We start from the raw sequence: 17321 nt of genomic DNA, 5'->3' as shown, positions 1-17321 counted from the left end.
ACAAGGGGTTAAGCATAGCACTATGAAGCAATCCGCAGCCTCTGTAGCACAAGTTTGATCCCCGGTTGGCCAGGGAGCTACCCACATGGCTCAGCAAACCTCACCTGTCTCGCCCGCTGCTCCCCTCAGCAGTGTATTTCAATCAGTCTACCTATTCTGTTCCCCAATCTGTCTCTGGTGAATCCTCTCACTCCCCACACCTCTGGCCTGTACCCCGGCTCTTGTATGCATAAATAAACCTTTTAAAAAAAGAATTTAAAATGATAAAAAAAATAATGATTATCAGTACACAAATTTTCACAACATAGTAATAAAGTATCAATGCAGCCTTAAGTCTCATAAATCTTATAGTATATGGATAAGGTCTTTCTTTAAAATCATGGTGGAAATGAGTATTTCAGAATATACCCAAAACATGCTCACATTATCAAAAAGATTAATTTGGCAAGTATCTTCATATAAAAAATTCTCCCTTTAATGGTCGAAGCAAAACATTCATATTATACAATAAGCAGATGCCTAGCTTTGATTTTATTTTAATTACTGTTAATCACTTTTTAAATAGTATATCTTTTAAGTATCTAATCTGAGTTCCTTTTCTGAGCCCTAGTGTAATTCAAACACAATAAAGCCATATTAATTTGCAACTCTAGCGGTAAAGTTATTCTAAAAAGTCACGTGTTTAAAGATGGAATAGTCTTTAAAAGATAGTTTTATAATTTCTCAAATGTTTAATGAAGTATTCTATAGTAATTGTGTTGAGACTGCCATGTTTGATTCAGAATCACTAAAGCTAATGAGAATTGGAATAGACTTATGAGATCATCCAGGTCAATATTCTTCATTTTATAAAAATTGAAAAAACTTGGGCCTTCCCAGTGGCGCAGCAGTTGAGCGCTGGTTTATGAGGCGCCCGCAGCCTCTGCATCGCCGGTTTGATGCCCGGCTGCTCCCCGGCCACTGGAGGAGGGTCCCACACGGCACGCAGACCTCTCCTGCCACCCACTGCTCCCCTCAGCAGTGTACTTCAGTCCTTCTGCCCGCTCTGCTCCCGCTCTGGCTCTGGTGAATTCTCTCACCCTCCTGTGCTTCTGACTGTACCCAGTGCTTGTATAAATAAATAAATGAATGAATGAATGAATGAATGAATAAATAAATCTTAAAAACAAATTGAAAAAACTCAAAGCTTAAATTAGCTAGCTAGTAGTGGCAAAAGCATCAAGTCACAACTTTGCTTATCTGTGTATTAAAATATTTTTACATGTGTATATTAAAATAGGTACAACATGGGAGCAACATGGCGGCGAGGAGACGCTGCGAGTAAGATCTCCCATTAAAAAAAGTTAATAGGGAGGAAAAGCGGCAGGTCCCAGTGAGAACTGGGACACGGAAGATAAACGGGTGACTCCAGCAAACTACCCGAAGAAGAAAGTGGCCATAAAAGAGGACTAGAAGGGAGGGAAGCACAGAACCCTGCTCCCCTCCCCCGCCCACAGAGGCTGCACTCTCCGACCGGCAGAGAGGAGGAAAACAACAAACCAAAACGGCCAATAAGAACAAAGGACGCAGCAAGCGGGAATGTGAGTGGAAAGGAACTATTTCAGCCACCACACCCCGTGAATGGGAGCTGTGGAGAACCCTGCAGGATCCACCACAGAGGTGAGCTCCAGGCACCATTAAAGAGAGCCCCGCCCCCCAGGAGGAGACCAGCACCAGCACACAACCCCGGCCGCCCGGTAAGCTTGCACAGAAAGCGGCGCGCTGGAAAAGCAGACGCGGATCGGGATTGGCGGAAAAGCGGAGCACGCGGATCGCGCTGAAAAGCAATGCGGTTGAAAAGCAAACGCGGATCTGGATCGGATCACAGCTGCCCAGGTCCCCGCGCCTGCAACCTAGGCTTGCGGGGAGACGCGCAGAGGCCCTCCCAGAGTGAGCAGGAACCAGGCGCCCAGGCAGGGGAGCGGGATTCAAAAGGCGCCATTCCCGCGCCACTGAACTGAGGGCTTTGGAACTGAGACCCGGGGCACGAAATTAGGGGCGTGGGTTCCCCACGACGGTGGGGCACAAGGCAGACACAGCACCCCAAAGCCGTTGAGGTGTACCCTACCATCCCCGCTCTGCTCCCTATCCCACGGGGTGGAAAATCAGCTCCCCAAGGGCTCTAGGAGAGATCTCTGGCGCCACCTAGCGACTTGAAGCCAGCACAGGCTCCTGAAGGAGCTAGTGGCCAGCTGGGGAGTTAGCCCACACCCGGCCCCTTCCAAACAAGTAGTCTGAGCCCACAGGGAGAGCGAGCACCCACAGCTGGGGCAGACCAAGCGCGCAGAAGAGTGTGCCTGAGACCGGACGCGCAGGGAGTGTGTCCCACATCACCATTATAGAATAGGGACATTTCTTCAGTAAAGACTACCTGCAGAAGGCTTCCTCAGGAGCCAGAGGTGAGCGGGGGAAGTTCGCCCACGCCAGACCCCCTCTGGCCTGCAGTCCAAGCCCAGAGTGGGAGCAGGAACCCACCGCCGGGGCAGACCAGGCGCACAGGGGAGTGTGTCCCCACATCGGCATTTTAGAACAGGGACCTTTCTCCAGCAAAGACTGTTTGAAACTGACAGATGACTCCTGGAGGAACCAGAGGGGAGCAGAGAAGCCCACCCAAGATGCCGGCCAGTCCCAACAACACAGTGTCCCAACGCATACGGCAAATTAGAAAACAGACAGTAGGGAGGAGAAGAACCACACGCAACCTAGCAACTCTCCAGAGAAAAAGCACACCACAAAAAGAAAACCAGCCCCCAGATTGCAACGACAGTAACTTGGAAGAACTTCTGAGCCTTCCAGAAAGAGAATTTAAAATTGCCGTGATTAAAAAACTGACAGAAGTCATAAAGGAAAACAATGATAAGGGAAAAATAATCAACGATCAGAAGAATGAAATTGAGTCCCTAAAGAGGGAAGTAAAAGAAATGCAGGAGATCAAAGAATTAATGGAAGAACTAAAGAATTCTGGGAAAAGCAATGAAAGCAGAATTGATGAAATGGAAGAACGAATAAGTTCTCTTGAAGACACAGAAATAAAAAGAACCAAAACAGAAAAAGAAAGAGAAGTACGAAGGAAAAAGAATGAAGAAAGACTTCGGGAACTATCTGACTCCATGAGGAAAGGAAATATAAGAGTTATAGGAATACCAGAAGGAGAGGAGAGAGAAGTAGGAACAGAGAAAATATTCAAAGAGATAATTGAAGAGAACTTCCCAAATGTGAAGAAGGAGCTGAAAATTGATATACAAGAAGCAAGAAGAACACCCAACTTCCACGACGAAAGGAAAAATACAGCAAGACACATAATAGTAAAGCTCCCAAGAATCCAGGACAAGGAAAAAATAATGAAGCTGGCAAGAGGGAAGAAACAGATAACATTCAAAGGAAAACCAATCAGGCTGACATCAGACTTCTCCGAAGAAACACTACGGGCAAGGAGAGAGTGGATGGACATAGTCAACAGACTCCAAGAAAACAGATGCCAACCAAGAATACTCTATCCCGCAAAGCTCTCCTTCCTCTTTGAAGAAAGAATATGGACCTTCCCAGACAAACAGAAACTCCGGAATTTCACTGCAACTAAACCCCCACTCCAAAAAATACTACAAGGAGTCCTAAAGCCAGAACCTCAGAGGGACGAATAACAATGAAAGAAGGCCAAAAAAAAAAAAAAAGTTATTAAAAGAATAAATAAATAAAATCAAAGGAAAGACAAACACAATGGCAAATACAGATGTTAACATATCAATATTAACTCTAAATGTAAATGGACTAAACTCTTCAATAAAAAGACACAGAGTTGCAGCCTGGATTAAGAAACAAAACCAAACCTTTTGCTGTCTCCAGGAAACACATTTAGCTACAAAAGATAAAAATAGGCTCAAAGTTAAAGGATGGAAAACAATCCTACAAGCAAATGGACCAAAAAAGAAAGCAGGAACAGCTATACTTATATCAGATAAAACAGATTTCAAACTCAAAAAGATAAAAAGAGACCCCAATGGTCACTACATTATGATCAAGGGGACAATACCTCAAGAAGAAATAACACTCATTAACATATACTCACCAAACGAAGGAGCACCAAAATATATCAGACAACTGTTGTCCTCTCTGAAAACAGACATCAGAGAAAACACATACGTAGTGGGAGACTTCAACACACCACTATCAACAATGGATAGATCAACAAGACAAAAAATAAGTAAAGAAACCAAAGCCCTAAATAAGGACCTAGAGCAATTGGGCTTAACAGACATCTATAGAACACTAAACCCCAAAAAAACGGAGTACACATTTTTCTCAAGCGCACATGGATCATTCTTCAGGATCGATCACATACTGGGGCACAAGACAAACATCAACAGATACACCAAGATTGAAATCATATCAACCAGCTTTTCTGACCATGAAGGCATCAAACTAGAAATAAACCATAAAAAGAAGGCAAGGAACTTTCCTACCTCATGGAGATTGAAAACCACACTACTGGAAGATCACTGGACTAATGAGGAGATCAAAGAAGAAATTAAAAAATTTTTTGAATTGAACGACAAGGAGGACACCAATATCCTAAATGTATGGGATGCAGCAAAAGCAGTAATAACAGGAAAATATATAGCAATAGAAGCTCACATCAAGAAACAAGAAAGAACTCAAAGAAACAACCTAATCTCGAAGCTCAAAGATCTAGAAAAAGAACAACAAAAAAAACCCAAAACCAGTAGAAGAAATGAAATAATAAAAACCAAAGCAGAAATAAATGAAATTGAAACTAAAAAAACAATCCAAAAGATCAATGAAACCAAGAGCTGGTTCTTTGAAAAAATCAATAAAACAGACAAACCCCTAGCCAGGCTCACAAAGGAAAAAAGGGAGAAAGCACAAATAAACAGGATCATCAATGAAAGAGGAGAAATCACAACGGACACAGCAGAAATCAAAAGAATAATCAGTAACTACTATGAACAGTTATATGGAAACAAGTTTAATAATCTAGAGGAGATGGACAAATTCCTACAACTCTACAATCACCCAAAGCTAGATAAAGAAGAAATAGAACACCTAAACAGACCAATTACAATTAGCGAAATTGAAATGGTAATCAAAAACCTCCCCAAAAACAAAAGCCCAGGACCTGATGGATTTTCAAATGAATTCTACCAAACATTCAGAGACGAATTAGTGCCTATCCTTCACAAACTCTTCCAAAAAATTGAGAAGGAAGGGACAATACCAAACACGTTCTATGAAGCCAACATTACACTAATACCAAAACCGAACAAGGACAACACAAAAAAGGAAAACTACAGGCCAATCTCCCTAATGAACACTGATGCAAAAATCCTCAATAAAATTTTAGCCATCAGAATCCAACAATGTATCCATAAGATAATTCACCACGACCAAGTAGGATTCATTCCAGGTACACAAGGATGGTTTAACATCCGAAAATCAATCAACGTTATCCAACACATCAACAAAAAGAAATATAAAAACCATATGATAATATCAATAGATGCTGAGAAAGCTTTCGACAAAGTGCAACACCCATTCATGATAAAACCCCTTGAAATTTTTGGGATACAAGGAACATACCTTAACATCATAAAGGCCATCTATGACAAGCCAACAGCCAGTATCATTCTCAACGGTGAAAAGCTGAAAGCAATTCCATTAAGATCTGGAACAAGACAAGGATGTCCACTCTCACCACTGCTTTTCAATATAATACTGGAAGTCCTAGCCAGGGCAATAAGACAAGAGAAAGACATCCAAGGAATCCAAATAGGAAAAGAAGAAGTCAAACTATCACTATTTGCAGACGATATGATATTATACATAGAGAACCCCAAAAACTCCACAGAAAAGCTAATTCAACTCATCAATCAGTTCAGTAAAGTGGCAGGATACAAAATCAACACGCAAAAGTCAGTAGCCTTCCTATACACAAACAATAAATCTGAAGAAGAAGAAATCAAAAAAACCATCCCTTTCGTTATTGAAACAAAAAAAATCAAATATTTGGGAATAAATCTAACAAAAGAGGTAAAGGACCTATACAAAGAAAACTATAAAACACTGTTAAAAGAAATAGAAGAAGACACAAAGAAATGGAGAGACATCCCCTTCTCATGGATTGGAAGAATAAACATTATTAAAATGGCCATCCTTCCAAAAGCAATATACAGATTCAATGCTATTCCAATCAAAATTTCAATGTCATTCTTCAAAGAAATAGAACAATTATTGATGAAATTCATATGGAATCACAAAAAAACCCGAATAGCCAAAGCTCTCCTGAAAAAAAAAGAAGGGAATGGAGGCATCACACTCCCAGACTTCAAACTCTACTACAAAGCCATAATCATCAAAACTGCATGGTATTGGAACAAGAACAGACATACAGACCAATGGAATCGAATAGAAAATCCAGAAATAAACCCACAGATTTATGGTCAACTAATCTTTGACAAAGGAGCAAAGACTATGCATTGGAGCAAAGAAAGTTTGTTCAATAAATGGTGCTGGGAAAACTGGGTAGCTACATGCAAAAGAATGAAGCTTGACCACTACCTCACACCATACACAAAAATCAACTCAAAATGGATTAAAGAACTAGACATAAGACCTGAAACCATAAAATATATAGAAGGAAATATAGGCGAAACACTACGTGATTTGCACATCAAAGACATCTTTACAGACACATCACCCAAAGCAGTGATAGTGAAGGCGAAGCTAAACAGCTGGGACTACATCAAATTAAAGAGCTTCTGCACAGCAAAAGAGACAATAACAAAAACAAAGAGAAACCCCACTGACTGGGAGAACATTTTTGCACCCAACACTAATGATAAAGGACTGATCACAAAAATCTGCAAAGAGCTGATGAGACTCAACAACAACAAAGAAAATAATCCAGTCAAAAAATGGGCAGAAGAGCTAAAAAGAAACTTCTCTGAAGAGGAAATGCAAATGGCCAACAGGCATATGAAAAAATGTTCAACATCACTTGTCATCAGGGAAATGCAAATCAAAACTACCATGAGATACCATCTTACACCAGTGAGAATGGCACATATTAAAAAAACTAGCAACAACAAATGTTGGCGAGGATGTGGAGAAAAAGGAACTCTTCTGCACTGTTGGTGGGAGTGCAAACTGGTCCAACCACTGTGGAGAGCTGTGTGGAGATTTCTGGACCTACTAAACATAGAGCTTCCATATGATCCAGCAATTCCACTCCTAGGTATTTACCCAAAGGACACAGAAACATCAATTCCAAAGAACACCTGCACCCCTATGTTTATAGCAGCACTGTTTACAATAGCTAAGCTTTGGAAACAACCCAAATGCCCAAAAATAGATGACTGGATCAAGAAGATGTGGTACATACATACCATGGAATATTACTCAGCATTCAAAAAAGATAAACACATGCAATTTGCAGTAACATGGATGGCGCTGGAAGGGATCATACTCAGCGAAATAAGCCAGAAAGAAAAAGAAAAATACCGGATGGTCTCACTCATAGCAGGAATCTAGAAAACTTAAATAAGGGACCAGGAAAATGAATAACTATAAGAAAGTGAAAATCAAAATCAGCAAAAAACTATGAACCAGAGACACTTTTAGGGGGGCGGGGGCGGGAGGGGAGGGATTGGGGTCAGAATGGGGGGGCTGCAATTGTATGGGGAATATAACAATAAAATTTATTATCTAATAAAAAAAATTAAAAAAATAAAAATAAAATAGGTACAACATGACATACTTACCATTTTAGATTTATATATATATATTTTTAAGATTTATTTATTTATTTATTTATTTATTTATTTATTTATACAAGCACTGGGTACAGTCAGAAGCGCAGGAGGGTGAAAGAATTCACCAGAGCCAGAGCGGGGAGCAGAGCAGGCAGAAGGACCAAAGTACACTGCTGAGGGGAGCAGTGGGCGGCAGGGGATGTCTGCGCGCCATAGATTTATATATTATTTGTGACATATCACCTCTCATTTGTATGATTAACTTGGAAATTCTTTTTTTTAATAATGCCAATTATAGTTTTAATTATTATTAAGTTCAAATTAGGTAACTGAATAATAACTTTTTAATCATACTTTAGAATATATGTAACTCAGTTTCAGAAAATAAAAAACATGCCTAAATGTCCTGAGAGTTGAAAGCGAAACTATTCAGAATGGTGATCATTACAACTGCAGTAAGAAAAATAGGTTTATTGCTTTTTTCCACATTCATTATTAAATGACAACCAACTTGAAGCACCTCAGTCATCAGAAAAAGCATATTCATTTATGGCCAGGGTAGCACGAATTCAGCTGTCAGAAGCACCTGGAATGCAGTGAGGTCCCGACAGTGTCTTTTTCTATATTCAGGATATATAATAGGCTGAATATTATATAGCAAACACTGATGAATGAGGCCCAAAGTCTGATTCCCCTGTGGACTCTTCACCTTCATTCTGTTTCATGATTACAAATCTACTGAGCAAATCATTGTAAAATATGCCATTTAGGAACCTAGGGAGAATGCACCAATACAAACCCTGTAAGACCATGGGGACAACACATTTGCCAATGGAGAATCATTACTCTTTTCCATAACTAAAGACTCTGGACACTGAGTTTCTATACTTGTATTTCCAATCTACAAATAAGTTTAAACAGAATGATTTAAAAAAAAAAAAGAATCAAGTGTCATATAGAATTAAACTATAGAATACAAGTTTGAGATTTAAAATGTCATAGCATCTTTATCATGATTTTATTTCTAAAATTTTCATGCTTAGTTTTGACTGTATTTAAAAGTGTGGCATAAAAAAGGACTTGGGATAAAATGTGATAAAGAATCACCAAAATATTCTAAACCACAAACTATAAAAAATAAACTATGCTGTAATGTTGTGTAACTATTGTTCAAATAACACTGCACATTTCCTCCATGCATCCCATATAATTATTATTGTTTCACTAGTTTTAATCAAGTATTTGGAGCTGACTGATACTATCAAGTATCGTATTGAGCTGACTATCAAGTAAGTCAGTGTTCTTTAAAAACTGTAATTAAGTAAGGCTGTTGCTCTGAAGTCTTACTTGCTATGAATACTTGCTATGAAAACAAGCTTGAGTTTTTTTGTATTTGCAAATTACAAGTCTTTAATGCCACATTTTAGCTGATTATGAAAATTTTCAAGTCCTTTAATCTTCAGGAGCAATGGGAATTTTAAAAAGTGCTATATAGTATAACACGTTAAGAATAAGAATTACGACATTATTGAAAAATATACTGCATATGGAACATTTTAGTAAAAACAGCATTTGATCCTAAATGTCAATGGCTCATTACTGAGCAAGAATATTTAAAATACACTCTAGAAAAAGAGTAATAAGCTCTTTGCCACAATTTATATCACTCGAAACTTTGTGGTTCTTATATTGATCATGGTATTATTTCCAAAATTTTCCAAGTTTCCATATTCAGTATTATCTGATGACTAAAATAATTTAAAACAACCCCCTATTAGTTCAACTCATGGAGACTTTAGAATGACCAAAATGTTAAATTTACTCCACATGCAGAAAGACAACAATTTATCAACCACACCTATCATGGAACAAACCTTGTTTTTAAAAAATACAAAAAAACAAAACTTAGAAATGTTGGGTAAAAAAAAAGACCATTAATGAAATAATTTTTGCTATAGTTAATTTGTTATAACCACAACTCTATAAACATTAACTGCTGTTTCCTGAATACAAAAACACTACTTTGTAGAAAAAGACCTCTGGCAGCTGTGAACTGATTTTCTGGCAGGGGGGGCTGCCATACTACTTAATCCAGTCCCCTTTCTCTCCTTTGGTCCAATCAATTGCTAATAACAAGTCTGGACTTGGCAAGGGTATCGACCTGGAACCAGAAAATTTTATAGACCTACATGGGTTCAGGCTTTACATTTGAATTTTATTTCCTAATGAAAAATACAAACAGCTCAAAGAAATTAAAACATGCACTGCTCTGGTGAGTGCTCACTGGCAGTTCCTGGGCGCCAGGCACTGCAGTGGGTGCTTTATGCATTTATCTCTTTAAATCCTCGCAATGTCTCTGTGGGAAGAGTACAATTCTCCATACTTTATAGATAAGGAAACTGAAGCAAGAAAATCTAACTTGTCCAAGGTTGCAAAATGATTTCCACTTAGTTCCTGTGATGCTAAAATCCTCTTTAATTATGATGACATACAGCTATACGGTCCATGAGCAGTCTTGACCATCCTGTAGAGATTAACATACTAATTTTGCAAAGATGAGAATAGAAGAAATGTAAAATCAATCTCTGGCTAGAAATTACAATAATAGCAGCTATTCTCTATGTGTCAGGATAGAGAGGATAGCATATGTTATATGCTATATTTAACCCTTCATTCTCACAAGACCTTATAGCACAGGTATTCCTATTTTATATGTGAAGATGTTGGGCTGAGGGAGGCTTAATTAAATTTCCAGAAGTCATTTAGTCATTGGATTTAAATTTAGGTGTGTATATTTTAAGACATTAAGACATTCATGTCTGCCCCTCAATTATTCTTTATAAAGGAAAGGCTGAAAGGGGGAAATTGGATGCCTATTATGAGCTGGGTACTGGGTGAGTTGCTTTTTTTTTTTTTTAATTGAGGTAACACAGTTTGCTTTTACAAATGCAGAAAGTGAGATTAAGCAACTTGTCCAAAGGTCATAAAACAAGTCAATAGCAGAGCTAAATTATGAATAATCTTATAACATTTCTCAACACTGATGATGGTAATTACATTATTACTTGTATTATAAAGATGATGGTAATTATATTATTATTAATTTTATTATTATTATGAACAACCTGTACTTACTATGTATCAGGTACTATTCTAAGGGCTCAGCCACTGATACAATGCCAAAAACACAATCCTGTAGATAGTGTTCTGCAGAATGAAAAAGCCTAAGTGGTGCTGGTAATCAGGTTTTTGCTTTCTGGCTTAAGATTTTAAAGTGTTTATAGCACCTGTTGAAGGGACCTTGTAAAATGCAGATTCCAAACCTAAATACACATCAGCATCTCCAAGAAGAGGAGTCCAACAATCTGAGTATTTAATAAGCTCCTCAAATAATTTTTAAAAAATTTTAAAACCACATATCTACAAGAATAGTCTATTTTCAGTCTATTAGCCATAATTATCTTCATCACCTAAGCTTTTCATACAAATTAATTTCTTTGAAAATTATAGTCAACTCTAAGTACCCTTCAACAGTCAGCATAGTATTCCTCTCACAGGTATGAGGTCAGTTATGTTTTGTTCCATATCCTCTACATGTACACATACACACACACCCCTATTCATATTCCAAGTGGTGAAAAGACAGAGTGAAACTAAAAGAAGTTTCTTAAGTGCTTCTGCTGTATGCCCTGGATAATAGCTAGTTTCAAAATTTAGTGGATATATTTTTATATAAATGTACAAAAGAATTCAAATAGCCTATTCAGATATATATGCAGAATTACATTTTAATGTTTTGTCAGTGTCCACACTGAAAAAGAGTGATATGTTGTCAATTTTTATTAGTTTTTAAAAACCAAATGTTCCAAAAGTAACAGCCAAAAACATCCAAAAAAATAATATCCAAAACAATTCCAGGCACCCTGTGTAGGAATTCTGCCAGATGATCACATTCATCCAATAGACAGGTTTGATGTTCAGACAACCCCTATTAGCAAAAATGAGGTTACATTAAGGCACTACAGTGATTGTCAGAATAAAACTAAAATAATCATGGTAATAAGCAGAACCTCTTTCTATCTAAACTTTTTAAGGAAGCTATTTAAATGTCATATGTATTCAGTGTAACATTTAGAAATATTCTTTTATACATCAATTGGGTTTAAAATATAGTAGCTGAAAAATGTTAGACATAATATTACCATAAAATTGTTGGGTTATCTATACCAAAGTTCATATATATATATATATGAATATGTAAATACATATATAAAAATATATGATATAGATGTATATCTTATAATTCCAAGCCTGGGTATGAGTGCAGAAATTTATACATATAGGTATAAACATAAAATGTTCACAACAGCATTTTATGCTGTTTTATTCATAATAGTCCAAAATCAAAACAACCAATATTCATCAACAATAGGTATATAAATAGGGCATATTCATACAGTGGACTATTACACAACAATGAAAAAGAGGTACTGTCACATGGATGAGTTTAATAGGCTATTAAATTAAAGAAGCCAGATGCATATAGAATATGCCACACAGTTTTCAGTACAGAGTTAAGAAGCAAATTTCCATAGTAATAGAGTGGGGAACAGTTATTGCCCTTTGAGTGGAGGGTATTTACTAGAAGGAGTCACAAAAGATCTTTCTGAGGTGCTGAAACTACACTAAATCTTAAGGTGGATGATGATCACATGGCTTTATACACTTGCAAAAACTTAATGAGCAGCATGATTAAGATTTCTATGTTTTGCTGTATGTAAATTATAACTCAATTATTAAAAGTTAAGAAAAACAGTATCACATTCCTCAATGTCCAATTTAACTAGGAGAGTTAACTGATTCATGAACCCTAACCTTCAGCTTAGTGCTCAAATGCATAGACTATTCTTGAAATTAGACTTGGGCTACTGTTAAAAACAAAAAAGACACACATTAAAAAACTACCATTTCATGTGTATGATGACAACTCAAAAGCATTTAAAAAGCAAATTCATATTCATAACCAAAATTTACACATTAATAAAAAGTTTAAAAATAGGAAAGTGGTTTTTTTTTTTTTTGATACAGATACTTAAAGTCTCTAATTTTATTCCAGGTGACAGAAAATTTGAGACAGTTGCCTTTAAGTCGTAATTCAAAGCTTATACTAACTGTGTAAACTACTACAATGCCTGAATTCTGCTACATTATTAATGATCTCACTCTAATGGTTTCACTCTTCACCACACTTGACTGTGGTCACTGGTGGGGAACACTGTATTTAAACATTTCTAAAAGTGGGATCTACTCACATTTATGATGATGTTCAGAGATTCATCATTGGGGAGGAAAATACACACACTCCGGCGGTCTTGCATGACTCTGTTGTTATGGAAGTTCAATTTGTTCATCGTGTTGTGGGCTCTCTAGTAGTCAGGGCTAAGCTCCGAGTCCTCGGCAATTTCTCTGGTTCCGAGCACTCCAAAGCCAAACTCTGCTCCTCATCACACACTCTACAGGAGAAGCATCGTGATGTTCGATTATGTAGGTTTCATAGCTGTAAAAAAAGCCCAAGAAGAGGTCATGAACAGAGGTGGCAAGAGTGCTGAGGCCAAAGACAGGGGGATGAGAAGCAGCATAACTGCCATTGTTGGCACACGGAGAACATGTCTCAAAGCTAGAGCTGCCTAATTTAACAGGTGAGAATGCACTGAAATTTATGCTGCATTTTGTCTACTACCAAATGTTTGAAAATCTTCATTCACAATCATGAATTAAACATAAAGTCAATGAGTGCCACATTTTCAAGGCAGGACTGTGCACTAGCGCAGTTGAGAGCCTGCCTTTGAGGGGTTTCCATGGGAGACAAGGAAAGGTTCTGAAAATAAACAAAATGACAAAACAGCAACAACAACAACAAAATTCTCAATCTCTCTCTTTTTTTCATTACAAACAAACTCAAATAAACGCCTTGGCTCTCACATTACATTCCTTCATCAACCACTGTGGTTTGACTGCCACTTCCTTCAAAGGAAGCCAGTGGTTCTAGAACATCTGTAGAATCCACAGTACTCACAATTGCTCTGACATTTACCATGGTAAATGGTGGTAAAGTTCTCCTTACAACGCTTTCTTCCCTGAGTTTTTATGGGGGAACTTTCTGTCTCCTGATTCTTTAACATGAAAATTCAAACTTATTTTTTTCTGTTTGTAATTCCACCAACCAATTAATATGTAGAAATAACACTATACGTAAGAAATGCTATTTGTATATAAAAGAAATGTGGATTTTGATACCACTGATAATCAGTTTATTAAACATAATTTTATTTAATTTCTCTTAGGTTTTCTAAGTATACAATTTTATTTGCAAGTAATGAAAATTTTATCTCCAGTTTCCATAATCATATCTTTTGTTTCTTGTCTACTGCATTAGCAAGATCTTGTGGAATAATTTTAACACATCAGTATATATTTCTGTCATTTAATGTGTCTAATGTATCATATATTATTGCTGGTTTAAAACTATCCAATCAAGATGTTAAAACTAGTTGTCTCTCAAAGCAGTAGTAATTACTTATATTGTTCTTTTTCAACTATATTTGTAGATTGCAAAAGAGAATATGCAGTAATATGGTTTGTTTTACCAGGCAGAAATCATAAATATATACTTTTAATAAAAAGTTATTATCAATGCTCACATAAATGAAAGCATAAATGAGACTATTGACCTATTTGCTTCTTGAGGATAAATATCCATCTATTATCAGGAGGACTGGAGAGAATATACTCTTAAATGGCATAATAAATAAATTAAAAACTAGTATTTATTTTAAAATATAGATAAAATACCATCCACAAGATAGCTATTACTCAAAACTAAGTAAAAACAAATAGCAAAGTTATATATGATGTTTCCTTAAAATGGTAATGAAAAGTCCCTTAAGATTATTCTGTTTTTCCTCAAAAACTGGTACTTTTTTTCACATTAGGGTGCTGCCAAAACATCACCGTTTGGGGTCAGTGGAGGTCAGTACTGCAGTTCTCTCCAGTATGGGATTGTTAGCCCACGGGTTTTATGACTACAAATTAACTATACCACAAACCCAATCACCCATTGAAGAAAGGTAAATTTTAGTTCAACAGTTCCAAAGTAGCAATTGGAGGGCCAGTGTTGGCTACATCAGAATCACCTGGATGTTTGTAATAAATACAGAATCCTGAGCACATGACATTTCTATTCAAACAATTTCCAAGGTCAGAGCCCAGGAATCTTAGTATTTTTTAAAAAGCTTCCTGGATATTTGTAATATGCAGTTTTGTTTGGAAATCACTTTAGTCAACAAAAGGGAAATACTGAGCAAAGGATTGATTGGATATAATACTTCATAGTATACATTGGGAAAACATTTTGAACACACAGACTTGGGGATGCCCTGAGAAGTTCTGTAGGTAATTACTCAAATTTATTTAACTTAATATTTCTCAGACTTACTTGGGCACAGAATACTTCAGCCTCCATAGACATATCCCAAGACATACCTATTAGCATCCAGTAGAATAATATTCTTAGGCATGCCAGTTGAGAAATACAGCCCTATAGTGATTTCTGTGTCAAATATTATATTTCATGGTAAAATTTTCCCCATGTATTGATATATTCTAATACTTTGGCTTCCTCAATACTATTAAAATCTTTTCAAGAAGAAATTATAAGCTATAATTAAATGCACCTTATTTAAATTCACACCCTTAAAAAATATTAATCCCAGTATAATTCTTATTTAAATCTACAGTTCAAATTGAGTTACTCCTATAATTTTTCATTTCTAATTAAACCAATTAAAGGTGGATATTTCTACTGACCTAGTTTCTAGAATTTAAAAAATAAACTAGGGAAAAAACATCTTTTGAGGTTTGGAATATTTCCAGTGTTTCACTAAAATAATTTTTGAAATTTCATTTGAGTACCATTTTTATTTCATGGCTCAAATAATGTTAAAATGAAAAGACTAGAAGAGGATTAATGAAGAAAATGTAATAAAAACAGAAACTATAAGAAGCAGTGCTGCTTCACTGCTTCTTTTTCTGCTTTGAGAATGGCAAAATAAAAAAGCCCAAAAAGAGAGATAAGATTACTTCTTACTTTACCCAGGACTGCATTAAAGCTGATTAAAAGGTTCCACTGAAATAGCAAAATAACCATATCGCTTCTATGTTCCAGTATAAAATTTAGTCTTAAATTGAGGAGTCCTGGGGGAAAGAATTAGGCTATTTACACCAATGTGAATTATAGAAATGAGCCTCTAAGCCACTGGCTTCTTATTGCTATTGCGTCCTAAACTAAGTTCCAATTCAGTACAAGAAGGACAAATTAACTATGGTAGAACAACAGCCCTTTTCTGTCCAACAATCTTAGGATTAAAAAACAAACCATGTTGTAGTATTAAATTTTCCAGGCAAAAACAAAAGAGCTTTAAATAATGATCAAACCTCATCCTGACATCTTTATTAAAGGGTCATCCAAGAATAAAAGTAGGGACTTCAATACATTATAATGTAATAATAATGGCCTATTTCTTGTGACAAATGTACCATCAACACACAAGATGTTAACAACAGTGGAAAATCAGTACTTGAGAAGATACAGGAACTCTCTGTACTATCTTCACAACTCCTGTATATCTAAATGGAGTCTGAAACAAAAAAGTTTATTCAAAAAAAAAACTAGGTCACCAGAAATTTCCTACTCACATAATAGTCTCATTTTGAATTGAGAATTCGTAAGTCTGAGATTGTCATCCAAAATAAAGTGAAGATAGTAATTTGATAAGAAAATTACTATAAGGCAACCAACATCAGTAGGCTATTTCAATAGTCAATAAGGTATCCTATTATTTAATGAAAACAAAATTAAAAATTACCTTGTAAAACTAGATTGTACAGAGCCTGACTTCTAATATAATTATTACACATTTCTGAAGGTCAAGTTACACACATAGTACTATAATACCTGTTTGCTGAAAAGCAGAATACAAAAGCAATAGAAAATAATCTCCATACACCCTTAAGTTCCAGTTAGGCGCATATCCCTACCAAGAAGCTTAAGATGATGATACTGACCCTTGTTCCCAAGAATACACATACCCTGATATGTACAGGGGAGGTACATGTGATGGGCAACTGACACATCAACCTCATGGGAAAACATAATAATGACAGTGTTAAGTATATGAATAGTGTGGCTAAGATAATTTTGGAAAAAACAGTATATGGCCTTTTAATGTATGGTATCCTATAAGTGATACCAAAATGCCTGTGATAAAATAAGTTGGTCTTTCATTCACTCATTCAATATGTATGCATACATGCAACACCTAATAAGTGCCCAGTGTTCCAAGAGATGCTGAGTATACAGCACTGAACAAAGTGAATTAGTGGGAACAGTAATGCCAAGGCTCATCTACTGTTCAGGAAAGGTAAAATAGCTCCAGTCTATGTGCTGAAGTAAAGGTA

At 36.5% G+C, this 17321-nt stretch overlaps 1 protein-coding gene across 2 annotated transcripts in view; it reads right to left on the bottom strand.

Annotated features, from left to right (window-relative positions):
• FRMD6 (FERM domain containing 6) overlaps positions 1-13273 on the bottom strand; it is a gene marked incomplete at both ends in the record, with an annotated part of 44323 nt that extends 31050 nt beyond the window's left edge. Inside the window, one exon of one of the 2 annotated variants that reach the window (XM_084240035.1) lies at positions 13118-13273. In XM_084240035.1, coding sequence (XP_084096161.1) covers positions 13118-13216 — 99 coding nt within the window. The remainder of the gene's footprint in view (positions 1-13117) is intronic. The other variant, XM_084240034.1, reaches the window with a different exon arrangement.
• Positions 13274-17321: the final 4048 nt, after the last annotated feature.

This window comes from Talpa europaea (assembly GCF_964194135.1).
Source record: "Talpa europaea genome assembly, chromosome: 8".
Lineage (NCBI taxonomy): Eukaryota > Metazoa > Chordata > Mammalia > Eulipotyphla > Talpidae > Talpa > Talpa europaea.
This window is presented reverse-complemented; position numbering and strand designations above follow the sequence as displayed.